The sequence below is a fragment of the Mastomys coucha genome, unplaced genomic scaffold, assembly GCF_008632895.1.
Source record: "Mastomys coucha isolate ucsf_1 unplaced genomic scaffold, UCSF_Mcou_1 pScaffold6, whole genome shotgun sequence".
Lineage (NCBI taxonomy): Eukaryota > Metazoa > Chordata > Mammalia > Rodentia > Muridae > Mastomys > Mastomys coucha.
The window spans coordinates 91005794-91024823 of NW_022196912.1; the positions used below are offsets into that span (position 1 = coordinate 91005794).

General features: G+C 44.4%; 1 protein-coding gene across 5 annotated transcripts in view; it reads left to right on the forward strand.

Moving 5' to 3' along the window:
• The window catches only part of Syne2 (spectrin repeat containing nuclear envelope protein 2), a 396202-nt gene that overhangs the window by 284993 nt on the left and 92179 nt on the right, over positions 1 to 19030 (forward strand). For all 5 annotated transcript variants that reach the window (XM_031355750.1, XM_031355751.1, XM_031355749.1 and 2 more), the window contains 6 exons: positions 2480 to 2590; positions 3282 to 3398; positions 9807 to 10037; positions 14692 to 14874; positions 17402 to 17530; positions 18608 to 18729. In XM_031355750.1, the coding sequence (XP_031211610.1) occupies positions 2480 to 2590; positions 3282 to 3398; positions 9807 to 10037; positions 14692 to 14874; positions 17402 to 17530; positions 18608 to 18729 (893 nt within the window). The remainder of the gene's footprint in view (positions 1 to 2479; positions 2591 to 3281; positions 3399 to 9806; positions 10038 to 14691; positions 14875 to 17401; positions 17531 to 18607; positions 18730 to 19030) is intronic.

The following is a 19030-nucleotide window of genomic DNA, read 5'->3' on the forward strand; positions in this document are numbered from 1 at the left end:
GGGGGGGGGGGGTTGCTAGCTGATAATTGTTTTGCATATTTGAGATGTTTTTGCTTTAGAGTAGTATTGTCAAGGACACGAGTTGTGTTTACCACTAATGTAGCTGATGCTTACTGCTTCGTTGTAACCAGCTGGAAGCAACTTGACCTTCTTGGTACCAATTTCTATCTCATACTTATAACACTAAGGCATCCCATGGCTTATACTCAAAGATGAAGCTGGCAGCAGCATGTGGGTGACAGTTTGCTTTGTGCTCTGACCACTAGACAACCTCAATTCACAGTCTGAGGACCCAGGGCCCAAGGGAAGAAGACACGCACACAAACACACAAACATTTCCTTTTTTAAAAAAAGATTTAATTATATGTGAGTACACTGTAGCTGTCTTCAGACACACCAGAAGAGGGCATCAGATCTCATTATGGATGGTTGTGAGCCACTATGTGGAGTCAGTGTTCTTAACTGTTGAGCCATCTCTCCAGACACACACACACACACACACACACGCACACGCACACGCACACGCACACGCACACGCACACGCACATAGTATGTGTTTCCATTCAGCCATTTACATGCTTCTGAGCTGATCCACTTCGAGAATGTTTGTCTTTAACAACAACAAAAAATACATATTCATCAAGTTGCAGGAGGTTTCTGTCAAGTAAAAAATCATAGAACTTTATAAACTACAGCATGGTATTATACTATACACACAGTAGAGTGCCTAACGCTGCTAACATGTATTTCCATACAAACTCTTATTTTTGTGTGATAAGAACATTTAGCCTCTGTCTAAGCAATTTTCAAGTGTGTATACATCTAATGCATCTCTTGGTTGGTATCTTCCTGCCTAACTGAAAATCTACATCCTTGATCAATGTCTCTCTCTATCCCCCTCTATCTATCCACTGTATCTTGTTTTATGCTATGGCTTGACAAGTTCAACTTGTTACACTTGACGCTTTAAGTGATTGCAGTCTTGTGCCTGGCTTAGTTATCTCACTTAAGCTAATGTTCTCTGGTTCATCTGTGTCATTACAAATGACAGAATTCCCAGGGTTTGTTTTCGGTTTTTGTTTTTTGTTGTCTTTTGTTTGTTTGTTTGTTTTAAATGGTGAAATGGCATAGCATTGGGTATATCCACCACATTTTGTTTTGCTTTGTTTTTTAGAAAGGGTCTCACTATGTAACCCTGGCTGGCCTGGAACTCACTCTGTAAACAAGGCTTGCCTCCACCACACAGAGACCCACCTGCCTCTGCCTCCCAATCGCTGGGACTGAGGCCACTTGCGACACCACACTTGACCGATACACATTTTCTTTAATCGTTCATCCATTGACTGACACTGAGGTAGACTCCATGGCTTGCTGTAGTGAATAATGCCACAGTGAACACCGGAGTACAGACATCTCTTCTACATACTAACCTCATCTCCTTTAGCATGTGGCCTGTGCTGGAATTGCAGAAGCATGTGGTGGTATAGTTTTTGAGATGTCTCTGTGCTGTTTTCTATTTATAATCCTGAACAGTACCCATGGGTCTGCTAATCCTGAACAGTACCCATGGGTCTGTTCTCTCCACATCCTTGAGATGTCTCTGTGCTGTTTTCTATTTATAATCCTGAACAGTACCCAGGGTCTGCTCTCTCCACATCCTTGAGATGTCTCTGTGCTGTTTTCTATTTATAATCCTGAACAGTACCCAGGGTCTGCTAACCCTGAACAGTACCCAGGGTCTGCTAATCCTGAACAGTACCCAGGGTCTGCTAATCCTGAACAGTACCCAGGGTCTGCTAATCCTGAACAGTACCCAGGGTCTGCTCTCTCCACATCCTTTCCAGAACTAGGCATTTTCCAGCTATTTGACTAAAGCCATTATGAGAGATATGATGTCTATTAGACTTTTTTATTCATATTTATTCATTCATTTTGCAGTACTGTAGATTTAGCCCTGGATTAACTTCTCATATGCTAGATAAGAATTCAATCACTAAGCCAAAAGCCTTGGTTTAATTTGTCTTCCCCCAGTTAGTGGGTTTGAGCAATTTTTCTTTCTTACACCTAACAGACTTATTTTTAAAATATCATCCAAGATGACATTTACCAAAACAGGTTAAATTCTGAACAACTTTTATAAATCCCCTGTATGGGAACATGAACTTTTATTTACTCTTTAGTAAAGAAAAATAAGGGTGGTTTTTTGTTTGTTTTTTGTTTTTTTGGTTTTTTTGGCTCAAGAAAAGCATTCACATTTGGAGACATGATTTAGTGTGAGAAATACAAGGGACGTGAGGTAGAGGGAGAGTTCCTAAGACCTGTAGCAGTTGCCCAGGGATGTGAGATCTCCCTCTAGAGAGAGTTCCTAAGACCTGTAGCAGTTGCCCAGGAGGCTGACACTAGTCTGCGGGAGTGGAGTAGGACTCCGGTTATGGAAAGGAGGTGTTTCTCTTTGCTAACCAATTGAGCACTGTCTTAGGATGGACACAGGAGAACAGAGCCACCATCTGCATCCTGGTCTCTTCTGGGGAAGCACAGCAAGGATCTGGAGGGCGATGGGGCGTCCTCCTCCTCAGCCACCATTGTGCAGGTACCTGGGGATGTCACCCGTGGGGGTTGTCGGAGCTCCTTAGTGTCTGCATTTTCTTCCCATGCTCCTCTCCGTTCACCTTACCCTCAGCACACCCAAGCCTTCAGAGTGGCTCGTACAAAAACTGAAGATAACAGATAGCAGCGAGTCAGAGGATCCGTTACAAAGAGTGATAAGATCAGGAAATGTTTCCACCAATTTTCTTTTTGACAAAATTGTACATATTTAGGACATACAACAACATATTTAGGACATACAACATGATGCTTTGAAATACGGGTCCATCGTGAAATTTGGAAAGTCAAGTTCATTCACGTATGTGTTACCTCATGTATCGATCATGAGTATATTGAGGACACAATCTTTAAAAATCAGTAATTTTTAAGTAAATACTGTGTGGCTATTCAAGAAGTGTTGCCTTTCTTTGTCTAGTCTGTCCTTACTTTTTTATTTTGTTTTGTTTTGTCTTGTTTTGTTTTGTTTGACAGGATCCTATACATGTACGGCTGACATAAACTCACACGGGTATATATACGTATATACAAATGATAAAGTTAAAAAAAAAAAAACTTTAAAAAATAACACACCTGACTTCCCCTGGGAGCAGGGTGTCTGTAAATGAGCAGGTGAGGAAGAGGCCCCTCCTGGCAGCAGGGGAGAGCCCGACCAGAGCCCATTCCTTTCTCCACAGGACACTGATGGGAGAATTAGCACCTGTGACAGTTCCATGGTGCACATCATCGCACCAGACACAGGAAGCACTGAGCGAGGCCCAGAACCATCCCCGAGGCTCAGCCAAACCGAAGAGGTGAGTCCCCGCCAGTCAATGACAGGCCAGATGCTCAGATTCTCAGAGTGGAGCCCATGATTGCCAGTGGCTGTCTGACTTCTGTGATACTGTGTGTGTTGAGCCAGGAGCTCCCTGTAAAGGCCACCATCATCATGTAGGCTGGGAACTCCTGTCCTACTGCAAGCTTGACCACCTGCTGTTGACTTTTCCCACCTGTTCAGCAATTGTTGGCCTGAAATAGTCTTCGTGTTCGCGTTAAGTGTTTAATCTTCGTGTGTAACACGAAGGGGCGATGAAATGGAGACAAGTGCATATTGATCGAGGGCCTGTTCAGAAAAAAAAAAAAACACTTTTATGTTCTTTGTTGCTTAATCATAAGATCACGAGGCAAGTTAATACCTACCTTATGTTTACAAAAGAGGATCAGATTCAGAGAGTAAACCATGGGAACTAAATAAGAGAGTAAAGAGTTCCCCAGAGTTTTCCCTCCCAACTTCCTAGTTTGAAACCCACGCCCTCCTCGTGGAGGCTTACTGCGGGACCCTGCTTCCCCCGTGAGGTCTGCTGTTTGACCCTGAAGCTCCAGGGGGTTCACTAAATAGCCCCTAAAAGAGACCCAGGGTGCTTTTGAAGTTGCTTTCCATATGGGGTCATGTTTTTATGTCTTTTTTTCTCAATCTTTTTTTCTGTTCTTATAAGAATGAACAGTAGCATACACATTGTCACTCCTCTGTCCCCTTTCCATCCTTCTCCACCTCTCTTACAGTGTTGCCCAGCAAGGTGACAGAGGTGACAGCTGTCAGAGCTGTAGACTCACTGGCAGTACTAAGCACAGGTCTGGGAAAGTCGTTGGCCTTCTTCATTGTTCTATGGTTTTTGTTTGATTTTGCAAGCAAGAATTGGTCTGAGGTTTTTTGCTTGTTTGGTTTGGTTTTTAAATTTATTTGTTTGTTTTACATATGGCTGTTTTGCCTGCATGCGTGTTTATGCACCACTTGCATGCATTGCCCTCAGAGGCCAGAAGAGAGCATCCAGAGTTACAGACGATTGACTGGTAGCCAGCATGTAGGCACCAGGAACTGAAGCTGGGTTCTATGCCAAAGCAGCGAAAGCTTGTGTAAACACTGAGCCATCTCTCTGACCCCAGTCTGTTCTTTTTAAGACTTGGTTAAAAATGGGATGTAGAGCCAGCAAAACAGCTTGGTGTGTAAAGGCAGTTGCAGTACAACCTGGCAACATGAGTTCAATCCCCCAAACCTATGCAAAAGCAAAAACAGGAGAGAACTAGTCTGCAGAATTGTTATCCAACTTCCATGCACTTACTTACTGTGGCGCAAGTGTGTGTGTGTGTGTGTGTGTGTGTGTGTGTGTGTGTGTGTCCATAGCTTTGGCTGTGTTTTGGCTCTAGTAGAAATTCTGCCTAGTATATACTCCTGGTGTGGTTGTTCTGTACTATCTTCTACCCTGAATATGGTACTGGGAGAAGTAAGAGAAAAGGGGAAAGTACCATAAATTGAGGTGATGTTTTCAGTGGGCCACACCCTGAGGTTTTAATATTGTCTTTCTTAACCTTCACAGTAGCCATGTGAGGTAGCTACTAACTGACAGATGGAGTTGTTGAGACTTAAGGCCACTATGTCTCCAGAGGCTGATAGTGTCTGGATTCTGGGTGTCAGGGTTAAGTTTGAAGTGCAGTGCATAAATGCCTCCTGACTTAAAATCTTGAAAGCTTAACTGGATGGCTGGATGGCTGCACAACGTGAATTAGATGTTTTCTTCTTAGCAGAGCTTCTGTGGGTTCTTTGGTTGGTTGGTCTCTTGGTTGGTTAGTTTCTTGTTTGTTTGTTTGTTGTTTAGTTGGTTGGTTGGTTGGTTGGCTAGTTGGTTTCTTGGGTGCTTGGTTGGTTTCTGGTTTTTGTTTGTTTGTTTGTTTGAAATACTCTTGCCATATATCTGGCTGACCTTGGATATGTTCCTGACTCAATTTCCCCAGTTGCTAAGTTGCAGGCTTACACTACCACTCCCAGACTTTGGTAGGTTCTTGAAAGAGCAAAAGCAGTTGCATGTCACCTTTGGCTACTGCAGGGACAGCCCCTTGGTGACTCCAAAGCTCTTCTTTCTCTTGCCTGGAGCCATTTCCCTCTGACTGGGAGACCACACCCCTAGTGAAAGATAGCTGAGGACTCCACAGACATGGCAGTCCAAGTGTAGCCTCAGTGCCCTAGTTTAGAAGTTAAGAGCCTTGACAAGATGAGAATTACAGTACTCTTAGTAAAATTCTGAGTCAGTTCTGTCCTATGTTGCATGAAAATAAATATTTAAAACAGAAATCTGTGGTACTTCATCTTGTGTTTTTACCTATGTGTGTGCTGTTAGGCACTATACTTCTTAGGACTGCTTTCATTATATCTCAGAGGCTTCCTTTTTAATGAATGTTATGTTTTATTCCCATTTGATCCTCAGAGTTTTTTATTTTATTCTTGATTTCTTTTATGAATCACTCACTATTGAGTAGTGTGTTCCAGCTCCATGAGTTTGTGTGTGTTCTAACACAATACAGTTCACAGATGCACTACTTTGAAATATGCTGAGGACTAATGGTAGGAAAATGTTAGAAATCTTTGTTTCCCATACTACAGAGAATCATAAATCAAGACAAACTTAAACTACACTGGTGAGAACATCAGAGAGGTGGTCACAGCGAGATGGAGGAGGCTTTTCTACAGGCCTCAGATGCTATCTGGTGACACTTTTAGGTTTTTGATTGCTATTGGGGGAGGGGGCCTCTAAAGCTAGCCTGAGATGAGTTCATTAGACCCAGATCTGCAGCATGCCACTCTATCGCCAGCCAATAGGTCTCTGCTGACACAGCTTCTTTCCTGGAGTTCTGGCTCACAAACCATTACTTCTTTGTTTAAGATCAGAAAATGTTATACAGTGAAAACAAGGGCTTTATTGCATTCTTTGGTATTGCATCTGGGCCACGGTGTTTCAAGGGCATTTGTTGCTGTCTCGTGTGCATGTTGTATGTTCAGATCCAAGGCATCTGAACCATGCAGTGCCTGGGCAATATGCATTCCAAGGTGCATATATGGAGACAAAAGGACAGTTTCTGAAAATTGGTTCCTGCCTTCCTCCTTGTTTGTTTGTTTGTTTTGTTTAAATCCAAAGGATTGAAGTTTACTGAGAAGTACACAGACAGTCTCTGTCGGGAGTTGTCCATCTTCTGCATTGTTGAAGCTATAGTCTCTTGCACCTGCTGCTCTGTTTCCCACTCGAGCCTAGCTTTTTGACAGTCCTCCTGTCCTGCCTGCCGTCTCTCCCTACATGTGCTGGGATTGCAGGTTCATACTGCTGCATGCAGCTTTTTATGTGGGGCTTGGGGGTCCGACCCAGGTCCTCATGCTTGTGAGGCAAGCATTTTTACCCACCAAGCCATCCCCCAGCCTCATTTCATGTTTGAGTGTTGTCGTTGTTCTGTGTTTGATTTTTTTTTTGGTAGTTGCATGTTTAGAAACTTTTACTGTTGGAGGGTTTTTCACAAGGTGATCATTCAGTTCTGGGACGTCATTGAGGGTCACAACAACTGTAGTTCAAGAAGCCAGGGCTTTGTTTTAGTGACACACTAAAGCAGATGTCTAGCTTGGATGCCAGAGAGTTTGTGAGACTGGGAAAATACAGATTTATACATGGCACACCATAGGAAACTAAGGGACTGAGATAGGGTTCTGCTTCCTGGTGTTGGTGTCAGTAGTTTGAGTGGACTCTCAAAGCCAAGCCTGAGTTTCCTCTTCTGTACATGGGGACTGGAGAGGTTTGTGGTGTGAAACAAGGAACTGGTCTTTTATTGTGCCAAGTGTGGCACTGCAGTCATTAAGAATAAGTAATAGCACCGGGCGGTGGTGGCGCACGCCTTTCATCCCAGCACTTGGGAGGCAGAGGCAGGTGGATTTCTGAGTTCGAGGCCAGCCTGGTCTACAGAGTGAGTTCCAGGACAGACAGGGCTACACAGAGAAACCCTGTCTCAAAAAACTTTCATTATCAAAGAACAGACAGATTCTTATGTAGTAGCAAACACTTGTAGTAACATTTTTTTTTAAAACCCTCTCCCCCAAAATATGCAGTTTGTAAAACATGGACTGAAATGATTTCTGCCTTCAGGATTGAGGGCAAGCATAGAAAGCAGGGTGGTTGTTTAGGAAGATCCTAGGGACTCCTGATTTGAAGATCATAGAGCCAGAGCCCTTGTGCTAATAGCCTGTGTCCAGGCCTACGCTTCTCAGAAGCACTTTGGTGGAATGGGAGGCTAGAGCTGACTACCATCCCTGCGATGCAGAACTGTACTCCAGGAGAATCCTGAGCATCCCGAGGTCACTTTGAGCTCTTCTAAAGGCTGCACATAATTGTTTTTTCCTTCTCCCGCCTCCCAACCCCCATGCCCTTTGGATTCTTTTCAGGTTTAAATAAAGGGCGGATTAGTCACCCAGCTTGCTCATTTCCTTCTGAAGTATAGTAGTAAGAACAGAATGGCTGTATACTGCCACTTAAAATTGTGTGCACATGGCCTGCCAGAGGTAGGCAAATAAAAATGTTGACTAAATTAAGAAGACAGGTGATAAATTAGTTATTACAGATTAACCACTTAATATTATAACTGATGATGTCAAATAGCAGAAAAAGAAGGCCACACAATCTTTGCCACTAAGGTATAGTCATACCCCAAAACTCGGAAGTAGCTAATCAGTTATTTATATAACTAGTTTGGCTAGAAAGTAATGCCTGACAGTAGTCCCAATGACTGTTTACCTTAACAGTGACCACTGAGACCCGTGGAGTGAGGCTGGGCGGAGGGCTGTGTGAGGCTCAGGAAAATCCTAGGAGAGCCAAGAATGTCAACCTTGAAGAAAACTCTAAAAACGGGTGGATGAGGGCAGGCATCTTGTTGGTTTTGTTTGTTGTGTTGTTGTTGTTTTGGGGGCTTGGGGGTGCTAGAATCAAAGTCAGGGCTTCTCACACGCCAGGCAAATATCCTACCATCGAGGATACCCAAGCCTAAGAAATTGCATTTTCCTGGAAAAGAACAAAGGCATGTAAAGTAGTCAGGAGGAATCTAACCCGGCTGAGGGGATATTTCTGAGGTAGGATGCCTGTTCCTGAGTAGCTCCTGTTAGAAGTCTGTCCTTTGTCTCAACCGTGCTTTGTTAGATAGATGCTAACAAGTTTGCACACAATCTTAAAGTGGAAAATGTTGTGATTCTTTTAAATTGTAATTGACACAAAACACCAGGAGGCCAGTATTTCTACAGATCAGAATGCAAATCCCTATTTCTGAAGAGATTTCTCCCGAAGGCCAATGTCCTCTCTGTGTATTCTGGGAGAGAGCAGGTCCTACAGTATTAGGCAAGTCTAATATGTGAAAACCAATCTCTACCTCCATGTTGAAACAAATAAATACATAAGTGTAGAATAGTTCTGTTCCGTCTTCTCTCTGGGAGAAAGTTTGCTCCTGTATTAGTAAGAGATCCAGTTGTTTCAGTACATAGAAAATATGTCACGCTTAATTCAAACTTCACACCAAGTTCTTTATTATATGTAAGTACACTGTAGCTGTTTTCAGACACACCAGAACAGGGCATTAGATCTCATGGATGGTTGTGAGCCACCATGTGTTTGTTGGGATTTGAACTCAGGACCTCTGGAAGAGCAGTCGGTGCTCTTACCCGCTGAGCCATCTCTCCAGCCCCATACCAAGTTCTTAACTCCACTTCTGAACAAGCAAAAGCCAGTTTAGGGATTCTTCTCTGAGGAAAGGGAGGAAACATTTTGTATTACTCCAGGAAGTTCATTACTTGCCCCAGGCTGTTTTTAATAGAGAATTTCGATGGATAAAGAGAAACTAAAGTGTAATCGTGCTACTTGGCAAGATGGTGCAATCGCGTGCGGCAGATTCAGCCCTATTGTTAGCCCTGCCGGCTTGAAGAGGCCATTTTTCTGGTTCAGTTTGGTTTTGGTTGTTGGGTGCACAGCCGTGTAATGCGTTGCTTAATCATCATGTGTCATGCCACTTTAAGCGCTGGCCAGTTCCCTGAAGTGTTTGGGACACACACCCTCACACACTCTCTCTCTCTCACCTGTCTCCCGGGGATCGCCACTCTCAACCTCTGTGCCCAGGAATACTGTACCTGTGTACATGCAGGTTGGCTGCTTGGAAACCTGTGCCACCGGGTCACGTGGCCATTGCTATGAGTGTAGAGGTGCATTTTTCTTTTTTCTTTTCTTCCTCCTTCTGTCCTTACTTTGTTTACTTTTAACGGGGGAGGAGGGGGGACAGGAGGAGGCAGGTTCCCGGGTCTTTCTGAGCCCTGGGTGGAAAAGCCTTGGATTTCTGGCTTTCTCACTGCTGGATTGTCTTTGGCTTCGTTTTAGGGTGCCACACCCCCCATTGAGGCTGCACTCTTGGACTTTCCTCGAGAACAAGGATCTTCTGAGGCCGCAGTGGAGAGGAGTAGGCCTCAGCCTGCAGACGTCCTCAGTGTCTGCAAGACCCAGGTGGCCAAGCTGGAGCAGTGGCTGCTACAAGCCAACGTGGCGTTCGAGCCGGAAACCGTAGATGCAGACATGCAGCAGGTGGTGGAAGAGGAGCTGGCTGGGTGCCAGGTAAGACAGGCAGGCAGGAGTGAGGGTTTACCGAGTCACCAGCCTCCTGCCAAGGTGGGGCAACATTGTGCTCTTAAAGCGGCAGGATGCTTTGCCAGTGGCGCTCATTGTGCGAGTCTTTGAAATTCTTTGTGTGATCAGCCTCTCTGAGGGGACAGGAGTCAATAACAGCCCAGAGTCCAGAATCGGAAACCAGCCCCGGGTCACATTAACTGTGAATGTTGACCAATTCCCTTCTCAACCTGACTTTTCTCCACTAGTAGCATAAGGTTAGCTCATAGGGATTTTTGTCAGGATTGAATGAGGTGAACTCACAAGAGTCCGGCCTTAAACTGCACCCAATATTTGCTACTGTGATCCATAATCACAAGATTATTGTGAATAAATAATGAGCTCATCGGAATGGCATAACGTTCAGGCTTGTGAAGCCCAGATCAAGCTTTGCGCCATGGTAACAGGGGGTGCCCTGAGCTTGGGAAGAGTGAGGAGGTCCGCTCCCTTGTCTGAAGTCACTCTGAGGGAAGCTTGGTGGCTCAGCCCAAAGGCGGGGATTGCTGTGTCTCTCCAGGGAAGGGCCGGGATGACGACACCGCAGCCGTGTGATTGCTGTCACAGCAGCAGAGGTTTGCTGGCTGCTTAAGGTGGCCTCTCCCCACACTGTGCCCAGCAGACCAGCCTTGGCCTCCTACCAGGGATTTAGGCACCCTCCTGTCTCAGTGTCTCTCAAAGCACTGGCCCTGCCGCCAGAAGCTCTCCCTGCAGGAACCTGTCTTGTGGTTGGGGTAGCCAGTTCCACTGGAGGTGGGTCCACCTCCCTTTTATCTACCCAGAACTGCCTGCAAAGGGAGGTGACAGGGTTTAGGGCAAGTTTGAAAGTTTTAATAGTTTGTCTATTCTGGTTGGCCTTCCCAGGGGTAAAGTTAAGCCCAGTAACAGACTAGGGCTGTACTAAGTTGTACCTCAAGTATCCTCAAGTTTGAACTCCAGCTCCTTAAGGCTATCTGATACTGATTTGCTACCAACAGGTAGCCCTCATGCCAAAGGGTTGGTTACCACCAGGATCCCCATCCTCTTGCAGCTTGGCACCCTTTTGAAGAGTCCAGGACTGTGCAAAGACAAGATGTGCCCACCAGGGGGCAGTAGCACCCAACAAGCTTGCTGTGGGCAGACTTGGCAGGAATAGGAGTCTAAGGAACCAGGAAGTTCTTCCTAGAGACTGGGGGCTTAGGCATCTAGATAATGGCCTAACACAATGGAGAGCCTGGATGGAGGGAGGCGAGGCATTTTATTGACTAGTCTTACTTGTGGGAGACCGAGCGAGGGTGCAGTTTTCGGGCTATCAATGGCTGAAAATATGCCTTATTTGAACTCTTTTTAAATACTTCAACTATATTTAAACTGAATATATAGAAATTTGGGTTTGGCATGGTGGGTTTTGAACTCACTGTAGGAAAATAAAGTGCCGATCAACAAGATCACTTTTCTCTCACTCATATGACAATATTTACACCTATGCTCTGTAAAAAATGATAAGATTATGGTGGAAAGTGGCCAGAGGACAAATAGATCAGTTAAAAAAACAACAAATTGATAATTTAGTGCTTGTGAAGAAAGTTAAATTTAAAAACTTATGAATGAATGCTGGGGTTGGTAGAGGGCCTGCTCAGCATGCGGAAAGCCCTGAGGTCAGTTCTGAGTACCATGAACCATGTATGGCATGCACCTATGACCTCAGCAATTGGAAACCTGGAGCAATTTGGAGCAGAGGCAGAAAAATCAGGAATTCATGGCCATCCTTGGCCACATAGTGAATCTGTGGCCAGCCTGGGCTACATGAGATCCTGTCTCAAAACACACAAAGTGTGTGAATTAAAACAGCAATTTTGGCCGGGCGGTGGTGGCGCACGCCTTTAATCCCAGCACTTGGGAGGCAGAGGCAGGCGGATTTCTGAGTTCGAGGCCAGCCTGGTCTACAGAGTGAGTTCCAGGACAGCCAGGGCTACACAGAGAAACCCTGTCTCGAAAAAAAACCAAAAACAAAAAAAAAAAAAAACAAAACAGCAATTTTGTTGTTCTTTTTTTTTTTTAATCATAAAATTTATAACATTCTGACAAAATTAGAAAAAAAAATTGATTCATGTCTGGCAGTTTTATTTGATTGAATCAACATTTTGGAAGGTCACTTGGAAGAATATAAGATGTTCTTTTTCTCTGACCTAATAATGCCTTTGAAAACAAAACAAACAAAAAACTAGAGTCTCATCATATAGCCCAGGCTGACCTGGAACTTGTTTTGTAGAGCAGATGAGCCTAGAATTTACAGAGATCTGTTTGCATCTACCTTCCAAGTGCTGACTCGGAAAAATAAACTTAAAATAAAAAGAAAAGAAAAACTAAGGAGATTAAAGGAAAAAAATAGAAAAGCTTTTTAAAGAAAGAAAATATTTGCTGGCCCTGGTAACTCATGCAATTGGTCCCAGGCAGAGGCAAGTGGATCTTTGAGTTCAAGGTTAACCTGGTCTACAAAGTAAGTTCCAGGCCAGCCAAGACTACTCAGTGAGATCATACACACACACACACACACACACACACACACACACACACACACACACACACACACGAAAAACATTGATCCTGAGAAAGTAATCTCTGGGGCTGGAGATGTGGTTCAGCAGTTAAGAGCACTGGCTGCTGTTCCAGAGGACCTGGGTTCGATTCCCAGGACCCACATGGTGGCTCACAACCATCTGTCACTGCAGTCCGAAGGGATCTGATTCCCTCTTCTGGCCTTTGAGGGCACTACATGCACATGATATGCAGACAAAACATCCACACACATAAAAAATAAATAATAAAATTTAAAAGAAACCTTTAACTATGACAGCATTGATTAGTAAACAGAAGACCTGGAAGCAGCTTAAGTAAAGCAGTAACAAGCAGGAGGCTAAACGAGTCGTGGAATATGTTTTCAGCTATTGAAACGGTCGATGGGAAGCATCCGTTTGTAGACATATAAAATATTCCTATAAAACTGCTGCATGGGTAAGCAAGCTGGCATAAAGTTGTGACTGCCTTTGGGAGCAGCCCACTCCAAAAGCTAGGAGTACTGCTGAGGCGCTGAAGATCCTACGGGGATGCAGTGAGTAGTTTTCTGGGATAAAGGTTTTACAAGACACGTTATTGGAAAACCTGTTTGGAGGTGGAGTGTTTCTTTAGCAGAACTTGGCTTTATTCCTGAGTTGATTTTTGTGCCAGTGGCCTTGGCTGGGATGTGGGTTTGTATGGCTGCTGACCCTGTGCCCAGCCAGTTGGGATGACTGATGAACTCCTGAGAGTCGAGAGAGTGCAAGAATCCATTGGGGAGGAATGCAAAGTGCTGGGATTAAAGGCATACGCCACCACTGCCAGGCGAAATGCACTTTCTGTAGTTGATTTATTTTTAGACTCGTGTGGATTGGCAGCTGGTATCAGTCACTAAGTATTTGAAGTTCTAAATTACTGCCAATGTTCTCTACTGATCTTTTGGATTTGCTTGAGAAAGCAAGAAATGAGCAAGGAGGAACTGTCAATAAGTGTGTAGAATTTTTTTCCCTTTGATTGACACTTGTGCTACAACAGAAAGATTAGGAAGGTGGGAGAAATATTCAGGTTTTCCACTTTATCTTGTGCTTAAATACTCTACAGGATTTTAAGTCAATAAACCCAAAGCACTTGCATCAAGGCAAAAATATACAGTTAATTGATTCCTCACAGTGAATCTAGATGGTTAATTCTGTCATTATCTCTATTTTAAAGATTACTTGACGCACACACCTAGAGTTCCTGAGCAAACATGGCTAATGTGTGGTAAGAGTGGAGTCCAAACCCGCATAGACTAAGTAGTGTGTGTTGTTAACCAGCAATGTCTTAGTTAGGGTTGTTACTGCTGCATCAAAGCACCATGACCAAAGAGCAAGTTGTTGGGAAAAGGGTTTATTCAGCTCACACTTCCACTTTGCTGTTCATCACTGAAGGAAGTCAGGACAGGAACTCAAGGAGGGCTGGAACCTGGAGGCAGGAGCTGATGCAGAGGCCATAAAGGAGTGCTGCTTACTGGCTTGCTTCTCATGGCTTGCTCAGACTCCCTTCTTACAGCACCCAGGACCATCAACCCAGGGCTGGCACCACCAACCAGTGGCTCCCCTCCCCCTACCTCCCACCCCCATTGATCATTAATTGAGAAAATGCCTTACAGTTGTAGCACATGGAGGCATTTCTTCAACTGAGGCTCCTTCCTCTCTCATGACTCTAGCTTGTGTCAAGTTGACACACAAAACCAGCCAGTACATGCAGGAACCACCAGGCAGGCTCTACCATATTTTCTAAAGAGATAGGGTTACTTTACTGTAGCATCTGAACTCTGGGTTGATTTTAGTTCGACCCCTGATTTTCTGCACAGAATCATGTCAAAGTTTGTGTTTTTCTATGGTCCCTTTCATCCTGGCTGAAACTTTTATATTCTTAGCTAAAGAAAATAAATCCCACTTATGTTAGAGACTGACTCCATGGGGTAGAGTTGTACCTTAGAGGTAGGTGGCATGCGATGTATGCACATGACCCCCTACTCTACGCTTCTAAAACCCACTGTGGATAATTCAATGATGTTCTCTCCTAGGCTATGCTGACAGAGATTGAGTACAAGGTCGCCTCTCTGTTAGAGACTTGCAAAGATCAGGGTCTGGGAGACTGCGGAACCACTCAACACGAGGCCGAAGCCCTTTCCTGGAAACTCAAGACTGTGAAGTGCAACTTGGAAAAGGTCCAGGTGATGCTTCAGGAGAAGTACAGTGAGGACCAGGTAGGCACAAGGACGTGCGGACATCCCAGAGCCTGCCGACAGTACTCTGGGTGGACGTGACAAAGCAAAGGCAGAGGCACTGTCCTCGTTAAAGAGTCATGGGACATCGTGAAAGGAGAGGAAGCGTGGGCTGAGATTGGGTTTCCATTTCTCTGCGCAGGTTTCTGGGTCTAGGTAGTGGGTGAGTGATGGCAGCAGGCTGGCTTGGGTGGATTCAGTGAGACTGAGGATTCTGTTCATCATGAGCTCTGGGATGAAAGATTCTTCATGGGGAAGGGTATATATGTATATAGTTTTTGTTTTTGTTTTTCCAGACAGGGTTTTTCTGTGTAGCCCTGGTCTGTAGACCAGACTGGCCTCAAACTCAGAAATCCGTCTGCCTCTGCCTCCTGAGTACTGAGATTAAAGTCGTGCGCCACCACTGTCTGGCTGGAAGGGTATATTTTAAAGGAATTTGGGGAGCGAGCAATATGTTGTAGGAGTAAAGGAACTTGCCCTACAAGCCTGATAATGTGAGTTCAACTCCCTGAGCCCATATAGGAAGAGAACCAACTCCCACAAGTTGCCAGCCAACTTCCACATGATCATCACACCACACACACACACACACACACACAAATCAATATATTTAAATTTTTTAATATGAACTGAGTACAGGGTCCCCAATGAAGGAGTTAGAGAAAGGACCAAAGGAGCTGAAGGGTTTGCAGCTCCTTAGGACGAACAACAATATGAACTAACTAGTACCCTCAGAGCTCCCAGGGACTTAACCACCAACCAAGGAGTACACATGGTGAGACTGATTGCTCTGGCAGCATGTGTATTGTAGAGGATTGCAAAGTCGATCATCAATGGGAGGAGAGGCCCTTGGCCCTGTGAAGGTTCTGTGCCCCAGTGTAGGGGAATGACAGGGGAATAACTAGGAGAGGGTGGGGTGGAGTGGCAAGCAGGGGAGAGGGGAGGCAACAGGGGTTTGTTCTTGTTGTTTTTTTTTTTTGGAGGGGAAACTGGGAAAGGAGAAATCATATGACATGTAAATAAAGAAAATATCTAATAAAAAAGTATCAAAAATAAATAAATAAATTTTTTAATAAAAGTAATGAATTTGATTGGCTCCAATTGGCTAGAAAAATGAACCCATCATAGAAAATATATACATATAGGTAGATAATATTAAAGTTTTATATCAGGACTGTGGATATAGCTCAAGAGCTCTTGCTAAACATGCATGAAGACCTGGCCTCAATCCCCGTCACAGGTAATCCTAGCACTGGGGAGGTAGAGGCAGGAGGATCAAAAGTTCAAGGGCATCCTTGGCAATATATCAGGTCTCAAATAAACAAACAAACAAATCAGAGGTACACATCTTTATTCCAGCACTCAGGAAGCAGATAGATCTCTCTATGAGTTCAAGGCCAGCCAAGCCTACATAGTAAGACCCTGTCTCAAACTAACTAAATAAAATGTAATAAAATAAAATGTTATTTCATAAAAACAAAATCTGTCTCCAGATTGCCCCTGATTTACAAATGCATATTTATACTGATTTAATCATTAAAGCATTCTTATGACATCTGAAGCATTCTGTGTTTCTAAGTGTAAACATGCATGTTAGAAGTGGATCTCACTGCGGAAGATTTGCATGAAAGCTTCTGAGTGGTTTCCCCCTTGGGGGATAGATTCACAGGAACGAGGCTGACTTTGAGTGCGAGGGCTACGTGGTCTCTCTGCCATCCTGAGGCTTTTCTCTTTAATAGGATGGACAGTAGACAAGTAGACGTAGGGATACTTTCTCTCTCAATCTTTTTTTTTTTTTTTTTTTTTTTTTTTTTTTTTTTTTTTTTGACTTTTTGAGACAGGGTTTCTCTGTGTAGCCCTAGCTGTCCTGGAACTCACTCTGTAGACCAGGCTGGCCTCGAAATCAAAAATCCACCTGCCTCTGCCTCCCAAGTGCTGGGATTAAAGGCGTACACCACCGTACACCACTGCCTGGCAGGATACTTTCACTTTAAAATATAATACTATCCTTTTTGGTTCCTTTTGAGCTTGTTGTTTTAACTTTGCTCTTTTAAAAAGGATAATGCATGTCCGGGCTTTTACAAATTCACCGGGCAAATTGGACTGAGGAGATGAGAAAGTAGAAGGTGATCATCTCGCTAGAGGTCAAGTAGCTCCAGAAGTTGATATGAAATAAGTACATGAAGTTATGTTAAATAGCAAGGTGGTGGGATGCTAGGGCACACCTTTAACTCCAGCCCTCAGGAAGCAGAGGCAGGTGAATCTCTGGGTTCAAAGCCAGCCTGATCTACAGAGAGAATTCTAGGATGGCCAGGGAAAAACCCGATCTTGAAAAACCAAAAAAAAAAAAAAAAAAAAACTTAATTTTTTTTTTAAAGTACAATATGGTAAATAATAGCCCCAACATTTATTCTGTTCTGTTGCTGTGTTGGTAACTGAGATCCACATGGGCCTTTGTAAATAATTACTCTGCCGTCATGGAACACACACATGTTGGTTGGTTTTTCAGCATCCCTCCACTCTTAAGAAACCGTCAGAGCCCCACGCTGCCGACCAGCCAGCTAGCCTGTGTGAGCTTGAATCCATCATAACTGAAAGGCCACAGTTCAGCAGACAGAAGGACATCCCCCGGCCACAGGTAATTCCCACCCTCCCAGCAGCAAGGACCAGAACGCAGCCTTCTCCATGATGGTGTTTCTCTTTGTGCTAAAGCTCCAGCCGGGTAACTGAAGTACCGGGTTGCTCAGGCCGCTGACTGTACTGCTTCTGTCTGCTTCCACTGGGGACCGAACTTGATCCTTCATTAGTTTGCATCTTAATCAAACTAAGTGACCCCCCCCCCAGGGCAAACATAGCTGTATCCACACCCTGCTTTGCTTATTACCTCTGTCAGATTCCCGGAGGGACCCCTACACTTAAATCCCAGGAGCGACGGCCCCACACACCACCAAGACATGGACTTGATGCAATCTGCAAGAGGCTTTTTATTCCAGCTAGCTGGGGCGAGACTCATATCCCTCACAGGGGTAAAGGAGTCTGGCCCCGAGCAAGGTCATAGGCAGTTTTTTATTCCTGTGCAATTGCTGGGGCAAAAGGGAAGACTGGGGTAAGGGGAAGGTACGGGGTGGTTTCTGATTGGTGCTGGATGGTGCTAGGGTCCAGAGGCGGGCTAGCCACCTGGCAATTGTTTTGGGCCAGGTTGTTTCTGGGTTCTCGGGCCAGGTCGTCTTGGTTCCCTTGTTTCTGGGTTCTGGGAGCTGCTGGTCTCCCATTGTTTTTAGGTTCTGGGAGCCGGTCTCCCGCTGAATTTAACTAAGGGCTAAATTCCCACAGTACAGTTTGAAAACTTAATATTACACCTCCAGCCTCGTTCACTGGTAATTTCCCCATATGCATCCAATATAGTTTAAATAACAGTTGGCTGCTGTGTGGTTGTTTTATGTTTTTCCTAGTTCGTGGTATCTTTGGGTTTGTTGTCTGTTTGTTTGCAATACTGGGGATAGAACCCAGGATCTAGCACATTCAAGGCAAGAGCTCCATCAGCAAGGCACAGCCAAAGCTTTTAACTTCATTTTGAGGAAGTAGATGGTAAGCAAGAGAAGCGGCACCGACTTGAGAAGCTGTGCAAAGCTGGATGGTCCCAGTGGAAAGCATTTTAGAGTGCTAATAGGAAAAGCTAGGTGGGCCAAGCCTTTCAAATTGCATTCCCTTGCAGATTCTGGAGTTAAAACCATCAGAGCAGAAAGATTTAATCCTGTTCACTGAATTGAACTTGAGGAAAACATGGCTGCAATGCGACCGAGAGGATGAAGGGGCAAATCAGCAATCAGCTTCCAGGTAAAGCATTTTTAAATTCTTTAAAAATTTAAAAAGGTGTGCACCACTGCATGCCTGGAGCCTATAGGGGCCAGAGGAGAGCATTGGATCCCCTGGAACTGGAGTAAGAGACAATTGTGAGCAACGTGTGCGTGCTGGGAATTGAACCTGGGTCCTCTGGAAGAGCAGCCAGTGTTCTTAACCTCCAAGCCATCTCTCTGGCCTTAGAGAAAGCATTTTTAGCTATGTTGGACATTTGTTAGACATACTGTTGGGTTTTTTTCCTTTTTTGTTTATTTAGTTTGAGACGGGTTTTTTTTTT